Source organism: Pseudonaja textilis, chromosome 1 (genome assembly GCF_049901715.1).
Source record: "Pseudonaja textilis isolate UNSWEBS1 chromosome 1, rPseTex1.2, whole genome shotgun sequence".
NCBI classification, from domain to species: Eukaryota; Metazoa; Chordata; class Lepidosauria; order Squamata; family Elapidae; genus Pseudonaja; species Pseudonaja textilis.
In genome coordinates this window covers 274,106,397-274,115,665 of record NC_141990.1, presented here as the reverse complement: position 1 = coordinate 274,115,665, position 9,269 = coordinate 274,106,397, and the positions used below count along the sequence as shown (strand labels likewise).

Below are 9,269 nucleotides of genomic sequence, written 5' to 3'. Positions count from 1 at the left end.
TTCCTTTAGAGGATGGAATTGTATCATCAGACAGAATTGCTGCTGCTCGTTTTAGATAAATAGATAATTTTGCCCATGCCTGAAACCTGCTGCTAAAATAATCATTCTCCCAAGCTGATGACAGTCCGTATTTCAATCCTCTGAAATATTCATCAATAAGGGAAGACTTGCTGATTGCGATACTTTCTTTCTTTTCTTCTTTTTTGTAACACCGGGAGGAGGCAGACATTTGAAGCCACCAAGCAAAGGGGGGGAGCTTCGCTTTTCACTGTCGTTTCACCCCGATTGCGCTATTGAGAGACCTTTAAAAAAAGGGGGGGAGGGAGACCCTTGGAAATGCAGGGAGGGCTTCCTGTAGTGTCTTCCCGATCGGTTTCTCCCTAGAGAAGGGGGGCAAGGCGGAAGCGGTGGGAGGGGGGGTGAGCTTGCTGTGAAATTGGGGAAGCAGCTCCGCTGGTTCTGGCGCTGAGGGGGTTGACTGACAGTCTGCAGTGCAGTGGAGTTGGCGGGGCTCCCTATATGGCTAAGGATTTAGCTAGATGCTAATGCCAATCGGGAAAAGGAGCTGAGGTGAGCCTGCGAGCTGCCGCTGAAGAGGCGATCGGAGGCTGAGCAGAGCGCCCCCGCCCCCATCAACCGACCCCACTTCCAGAGCCATGGCTGAAGGGGGCGAAGGAGGGGAAGACGAGATACAGTTCCTACGAACTGTAAGTATCCGTGGGTGCATGTATGTCGGTGTTTCTAGATCAGGAACCCGGTTCTTTCCCCCTCCAGGTCTTCCGAGCGGATTTCTAAATGAGGTTTCTCCTTAGTTCCTGGGCTTTTGCTTAGGAAGTGAGTCTTCGGAGAATCATATTAACAAGCCTTTCGGAATCAGACCAACTCCCGAGAGCATTCGGTCTCCCGCCTGAGATCTGCTCACCGATCTCCTCGGATCGAGTTGGCTGCCTACAAAGCCAGAGTTGGCTTGGCTCTCTCTCCCCCCGCCACCCCCAGCATCCTTGTCAACTTTGTAGTTGGGTTTTGGAAATGCGGCACGCCAGATACCTGCCCCCCTTGAAACTTCTCTCCAGGTTTCTGCTTCTCTGCTCTGAGAAATCCCAGGAGGTTGGCAAGGGGCGAAGGGATCCGGTGTGCAATTTGCGAGCAGACCTCCTGCAACTTCCCACCCATTTCAGAGCAAGTTGAAAGGATGAACTTGCATGAACGCAAGGGCTTCCAAAGTAAAACCAGTATTGTTTCTGAAGCTTCCTTTAAGGCTGTCTGGGGAATTCTGGGAGTTGAAGTCTGCCAGGCTTAAAGTTGCCAAGGTTGGAGACCCCTTGCTATAAGGAATGCTGAGTGGACGAGTGCTGGGCAGTGAAAGAATCGAATGTGCTTCTCGGAATGCTCCAAAAAGAGCTTTCACATCCTGCCATAAAGCTTTCAAAACAAACTGGAACAAAGATCTGATCCACACAGTTAACTTTACTAGGCTGTGGTGGAAAAGACTTTTTTTCTGCTCTCCAGAAATCCTCTGGGTTGACGTATTCCCGTATTGGTTGGGGAAGAGTCCTGTTCACCTCTCCGTTTTTCACCTTCAGTAGGAGCAATTCCATCAGGGTCAAGTTGGTAGCCCTGTTGAGCTTGCAGCTTAACTTTTTAAAAGGTGGATTTCTAGAATAGATCTTCTCAATGTCCAAAATCAGCACCATATCCTTGTCAGCTGGTATTAGAGCGAGGGATAAGAGAGATGTGACGAAAGTCCCAGGGCTCTTCCAAAAAAAAAAAAGAAAAAAAGATGCCAGCTGTGATAAAATATCACGCTCGCTTGCTTCATGAAATCTCCTGATGGAAGAGCTAATTTTGGTGAAGAGCACTTTTGTTCTATAGTATTTTCAGTGGCTTTATGAGATGGAACAGCTACCTGTCTGTACAGGGAAGAAGCTAAATATATATATATCCTGGGCATCAGATGATTTATTGTATTTAATATTGCACTTCTTTTTGCTATTCCCCTAGTTTTGCACTTTCCAAAGTATATCTTTGATGTAAAATTCTTCCAAATGCCTAAGATGCTTCCTTTAATAGCCCCACTGAATAATAAAGCCCAAAGAACACCCCACTTCCAGACAAATAATGTATATCTTCTGCTTCTTGAAGTGGCTTCTGGTGAAATGGTTCTCTGTATTCTTTACCCAGCATGTAGAAACTCTTTCCATCTTTCAGTGAATTTGAAATATATTTTTTCCTGTTCAGCATATGATGTAAAGATATACTTGCTTTTAGGAAGCAAGTATATCTTGGCACTAGTAGATAGTGCAGAGATTGGACTGCTGTTTATCCATTAACAGTACTCTCATTCCCCTCTCCCTGCTCCCTCCAGTCTTAATTTCCACCATAAAACCTAAACTGTAAGTATCCTTTCCATTCCCCATATGAAAAAAACTTGTTCAGTGAGAGATAGTGACTTGCAAGACTTTTTTTTTTTAAAAAAATTCTTCATACCATACCAAAGGAGCTGGTATGATTGATTAACCTCTGGCACATTACTTTGATTGCTGCAATCATATCAATATTAATTATTCCCTGGGCACAGCAACCATGTATTAAGGCATGTCCATAACATTAAAACACGTTTGCATCTGTGTTTCTAGCTTCTTTATTGGAGTAGCTCATAGCAATCCTTAAACTTGTGACAATTTATAGGGGCTGATTTTGGATTAAATGTTAAGGAATAGCTTTTTATGTGCAATATACTCCTGTTCTTCTGGCAGTGTAACTGGCAATGTAACTGTGGACGTGACAAGTCTGATTAGAGACAAGATTCATAGTAATAACCTTGAGAAGGGCTCTTTTCAACAGATAATTGTTAAATATACACAACAGGATTCCACATTTTTACACTTATTGACAGCATCAGCAATCGTGTCTCATGCTTTGAAGTCTTTATTCTGATTTATTACCCAAATTGAGTAAAAATAACCCATATGATTTCATTATTGTACTTAAGACACTTAATTTTTCAGATGTCATTTGGAATCAGTTGCTTTCTGCCTTAGAAGTGGATATATATGAAGAACCAGTTCAGTTGTACTAAACATTTCTGTTTAGCTTTACATTGATTGTGTATTTTGATGTTCAGAAACTATGTTATTGTCAAAAATATACATGTGTCAAGTTTCTGCAGTTAAGGATTTTAAATGGTACTCCTAAGGTTAATACAGCACCAGCTAAACCTGTTGGAACTTGTCTATCTACATTGGAAGGGAATTTTGATACTTTTGACCATTTGATTTCATCACTTTGTTTCAAATATATTTAAAAGGACTTACCGGTATTTCCCACTTTGTTGAACTGTTATACATAATTTGCTGTATGCCTGATATGCTTTTTCCCCTCAAATTTCATATAAAATGTGGAGAAAACATATGAAGCACAAAGCAAATTATGGATTACAGTTCAACAAAGTGGGAAATAAGTCCTCTAAAGTGGGAAATAGTGGACAATCAACCATTTGAATTAACATTGCAGATTTTGTGAACAGACACCCTCAGGATCACATATTTGAAAAACGAAAAGTAAATTGGTTAGCACATTTGCTGCGTCGTATAAGGATAGCACAATTAACAGGCTGATAAAAAGGTGTATTAAAGATTAGAAAAGCTAATATTTAAACATTAGGCATAAATTCAGGGACCACAGGTAGAGTGGGTTTGTTATGTGCCAGTGCTGGTGACAATGGTGATAGCAATAGCACTTATAATTATATAATGCCCCATAGTGCTTTACAGCATCCTCTGGGCAGTTTACAATGTCAGCATATTGCCTCCAACAATCTGGATCCTCCTTTTACCAACCTCATAAGGATGGAAGGCTGAGTTAACCTTCAGCTCGTCAGGATCAAATTTCAGGCTGTGCTGTGGACAGAGTTAGCCTGCAATTCTGTGTTTTCATCACTGCACCATCAATGATGATCAGTGCTACTTAAGTGGGACTCAAACAGGTGAATCTCTTTTGTTAGTGAATATGCTTCAGGATTGGACCAGTTCTTCCATTGAATCTCTTATTGGCTAATTTATAGGCTTAGCTGGCTGAGTGGTGATTTCATAGATACTTATTCATAGAGCCCTTGAAGGGGCAAAAAGTGAGAAAATGTACATCAGAACACGAAACCCACAACTTACAACTTGCATCAGAAATTGGGCACAAATATGTTGTGTTCTTGTTTTACTACATATATGTCATCTTGACTTTGATACACTGTAAATGCTTCTGTGTATAAGAGAAGTTCTCTTTAATCATTGGAAGAAGCACATAATTCTTTTTAGTTTAATTGAGGGGGAAAATTCCATAAACAATTAGGCTTGGACTATTTTGTTTTGGCTGAATTCCTAAGAACTTTTCAGGCTTCTGTTTCTGCAGTTTTTGAGAATTGTAAAGATTTGGGGGCCGAAATGTAAGGATGCTGATAGCAGATGCAAAGTACAATTATGTGTGAACCAAAACTCAGCATATTTCAACACTCTATAATGCTTTGTCCTGGAAACTTTTTTTTCTCTTATCATATACTGGTACATATGAAATCTTGATTGAAATTATAGTCCCTTCAATACTACTTTAAAAAGTCAGGGAGTAAAACATTATTACTGCAAAGAAAACATGCTTCTCAAATAATGGCTTGTAAAGGCCACAAAATGGACTATGGGAAAAACTAATTTTAAATTGGAGACATTCTGGTACACATTACATAAATTAATACATATCTAGTTATGAGTAAGTCTTATAGACTTGCTTTATTCAATATTTTAAGGCATAATATGACTTTGATTTAGTGTATTATATGTACCCATCATTGTGGTTTAGGGATTATGCTAATGGTTTAGCATAATATGGGGACCCTGCTTAGTCACAAATAATGAAGAAAACCATGGCTTAGAACATTGCATAAACCAACAGTGTCCAGTGGAGTTTATCTCTAATTATGTATGTATAAAATAAGAATCTTGTTATCTAGCTGCTACAATACAACTGTCTTGAGAACAACTTTTGGAGTTATGCCGTGAGCTGACTTGAATTAGACTCTGTAAATATTCAACTATTGCTTACATGTCCCTTCAACTTTAAATCTTGAACAGATGTTTGATGGCAGTAAAATAGATTTTGATGTAGGGTCTCTGATGCGTCCATTGTTTCAGATGAAACAATCTGAACATACTCAGTGCATTGTTAATGTTATTTATATGCTTGGCTGACTTACTGGATTACCATTAGTATGTTTAAGATCAAGCTGGGAATCAGCCTTGTATTTCTTTCTATACTGAGACTTTGGGAAATTATTGGGAAACTAGAAACTGCAAGAAAGGCTGTGGAAATAAGAAATAAAATTTAATTCTATATTGTAATCAAGATATTGCACCATGCTGAAAATGAATTATACATGTTCCATATAGACAAATAGAATTGGCGGGGGGGAGTGTGCATACATGCATGCAGAGTTTCCATTTTTCCTGGCTTACCTTCCTGGAACATAGGCAAAGCTTTGGGAAAAGAAAAAAAAACTACTTTTCTGCTTATTCCATGCCTGCAATCCCAAGCCTTGAAGCCATACTCACGGTCTATACAGATAATTGACTATTGTTGTGTCTACTGTAGACAAATAAATATACATGCCCCAGAATGCAATTTAGAACTTTAGGTGGGGGGAAACGCTTTTCAGATAAACATTTAAATGATACTCATGAAATTAACTTGCCATCATTTGCCAATGAACTAGTGATGTTAATACTTTCTGAAAGATTACATGGAAGTAAATTTGCCATAATTGCTGGAAGCCCAATGTCCAAAGAGACAGATTGAGAGAGAGAAAGAATTTTGATTTTGCTGGCAATAAATCAGATACGACAGATATTGTCATTTTGTTCTATTTGTGAGTTTTCCTGGGGCATCTTATTGGCTACAGCTGGAAAAAGAAAGTACCTTCAGAACGTTCACAACAATTTTAGAAAACAAGACATCATTTCTGATTAGCAAATCATGAATTCACATAGCACTTAAAGTCAACGCTAATCATGGTGCTACACAAATATTTTCAGGATAAAACCTACACTTGGTCTTCAAGTAACATCTTGGAGTAACCCTTCAACAAACTAGTGGGCCATAACAAAGGTGTAGGTACCATCAGGCGCTCAATGAGACAAGAATGAAAATGGCTATAAATTGTATCTGCTGTGTTCCAGAAATGACAACCCTATCAGATCCTTGATAGTTTCTGAATGAGTAATAATGATAGAACCAAATTTCTACCCAATCAGATTTTAATGTTTCATTCTGTCTTTCAGAAGTATAACCTCAGAAGAGGAAAAAGATTTACTATTATCTTTAGCTCTATAACATCCATTAATAACATTAGATTGCTTTTATTCTCTGTGTTCTTTCTGACCATTGAAAGAGGGCACAGAGTTAAGAAAACATCTTCCATCCATTGACAGCCCTGACAGCCACATCCAGGACAAAAAACAACAACAACCAAATGTATTTTAAAATTAAAATATAATGAAATATATATAGTTAATGCAATTACTTCCCATATACATGATACTTTCTCTCTGCTGGTTGATAAATTTTGCAGGAGTTCTGGGAACTAAGCCCAACGAATTGGCAGCACTGAATGTGACACTGGGGGGAGATCAGATTGTGAGCCCCTTTTGATTTATGACCTGATCCCCAGTACCTTATTCTTTTAATGAAAGCAGTAATTATTTTCCTGATTCATGCTTATTTCTCCCTTGTAGCAGAGAAGCACAATAAAAAATTATACGAATAAAAGTTCAAAATCTTAAACAAATTAAATGGAAAGGATGAGGTAGAAGAAAACATGCAATATTTAAAAAAATATTAGGAAGGATATTTTAAAAATTAGGAAGAACAATTTCAAAAATTGTTAATACTCTTATAGCTGATAAGTGTTTGAGTAGGTTTATGAATTTAACTTTTGGAATGGTATGTTAAACTTGAAGATATTGCACATCACTTGAAAATTGCCATTTGGCTATTGTGTTAATGAAGCATTTAGAGCAATGTTTCTCAACTGTGGCAACTTGAAGATGTGTGGACTGGACTTCATTTCCTAGAATTCTCGAGCCAGCCTTGTTGTTGAAGTCAGCATATCTTCAAGCTGTCAAGTTTGAGAAACACTAATTTAGAGTTTAGTGCATGCATATTTCATTAAAATTGAAAGAAAGGAAAAGTAAGTAGTTCACTTTCATGAAGTTCCTCAGAATCATCATGTATTTGGTTAATACTGGATGGGAATAATAATAGAGCCAATAAAAGTTACAATGAAAAGAATTATACTATATATCTATTAAAGTCAGAGTTGTTAATGTATCCATGTAAAAGAAGAAAAATGAGGCTTGATAAAAGCATAGTCCAACAGTAGAGTAGTAGAGTCATGCAATCAAGAAATGTCAGATCACAAAGTTTGCAGAGTAAGGAAAGAGAAAACCAAGAAGACAGATTTTTGGATTGCAGGATATTTTAGAATAATGAGAAAGAAAATTTCTAACAGTAAACTTCTACCATCTTAAAAAAAAATAGAAAAGTAGAATTTTATCTGCCAGAGAATCTGAGTAGCTTATTCCAATAAAATATTTATGGAACTAAGAGTCAGACCCAAAGAACAATAAGGATCAGTAAAATTCAGAAGGCAAGACTTACAGAACCAGCCAGATTTTTTTTTAAAAAAAGTCTTTGATATCATGAGGGAAAAGGCATGAAGATAGAAGATTCTTGACTGAAAGGCTGTATTGTGCCATTCATTTAACAAATATCACAGATACTGCTCAGCATCACAAAGCATTTTGTGATCAAATCTGATGTAATCACTTCTAAGAGGAAATACATGCTATATATTTAAGAAATATTTTCATATCATCTATTCTCCAATTCTTAAAGGCCAGAGACTTAGAGAAAATTCACTTGCACTGAGAGTAATGTTGCTAAAACATCCCCCAAAATCAGACGTTCCAGAGTACATAAAAATCCATCAATATAGAAACAAATATGACCTTCTAGCTTCGACACTGGCAGAGCTTCACAGTCATGGGACTTTAGGGAATGAGGGTTTCCAGAAAATCAGCTGGAATAACAATGGTAAATAGGTGCAATGATGCAAAAGGATCTTTAATTTTCTTTCTTTTAGTGATTTTAGCTGCTGCAAAATTGCTAATTTTTGTAGAGGCTGAATATCTATCAATAAACATGTGCATAAGTCTTGCAGCCCTAGTCCCACAGTCAGGTATGACTAATTGCATTGATCAGTGAAATGGTGGGTATAGATGACATGCTAAATAATGATTCATTTAAAATATATGTGACAGTTTCTCCTCTGGGTAGCCAAACCAAAGGAAATAGGGGAGGGGAAAAGCATGAGCAGAGGAGTTGGCTGGGTTCATTTTTACAAAATCTGCTAAACTACAGATTAGATAGATTAGTATTGCCTCTGAACACGGCCACTCTGTTCCAATAACAGCAAAGGCCAAGCAACTTGCCAGTCAGGGTTTTTAGGCTATCTCCAAGTTAATTGCCATGTGTTTGATGAGCAACTTTTTGACTGCAAGGCCAGTCCCGAAACAAAAAAAAATCCATCAGGATCAGGACTGTTTTGGCATTTATCTTGCCCTAGGAAATATGGACTGAGACAGCTTGTTTTATAACCGCGAACTGACAACGTAATTACAACATAACATCTCAAAAAAGTCTGTTGTGTGACAGCTACTGGACTTATTGTGTTTGATTTTGAAGTATCATGCTACGTTGTGTCTGCAATTTTCAATTTCCAAGATATGTAGTTTAAAATTATCCTGAGCAAGTCCTCAAGTCCTGATTCTCACTTAAGGATGATGCAGACATCTTGATTTCTGAAAATAGTATAGGATCATGACATGGATGGGTCACAGAGCTTTCTTTTTTCATAGGTCACCCAGATCACACAGCTTTCCTTCACAAACTGTGTGTTTATCCTCACAGTTGCTGTTTTGCTCTGCACATCCTCATTTTCTTTCAGCAGACAAGGGCAAGACTGGAGATAAAGCTTCTTCATGAGAACATTGTACCCTGGGTTGCAAGAGTGAAGAGTTTGGGCATGCATTTATTTAACCAATGCCTTTCCCATGGTGGGGTAGTTTTAGATCTCTTTCTGGAAAAGTAATAGTTTTATAATGCTGTTATAAATTAGGGAGAGCTTAATCATGAGCTTTAGATAATAGTTTCAGTAATATTCTTAAGAC

The 9,269-nt window shown here is 37.9% G+C and overlaps 1 protein-coding gene across 1 annotated transcript in view; it reads left to right on the top strand.

The window, feature by feature from the left end:
• Positions 1-578: 578 nt before the first annotated feature.
• RYR3 (ryanodine receptor 3) overlaps positions 579-9,269 on the top strand; it is a 305,744-nt gene continuing 297,053 nt past the window's right edge. The window contains exon 1 of the mRNA XM_087921834.1: positions 579-707. Coding sequence (XP_087777960.1) covers positions 657-707 — 51 coding nt within the window. The 5' untranslated portion in view covers positions 579-656. The remainder of the gene's footprint in view (positions 708-9,269) is intronic.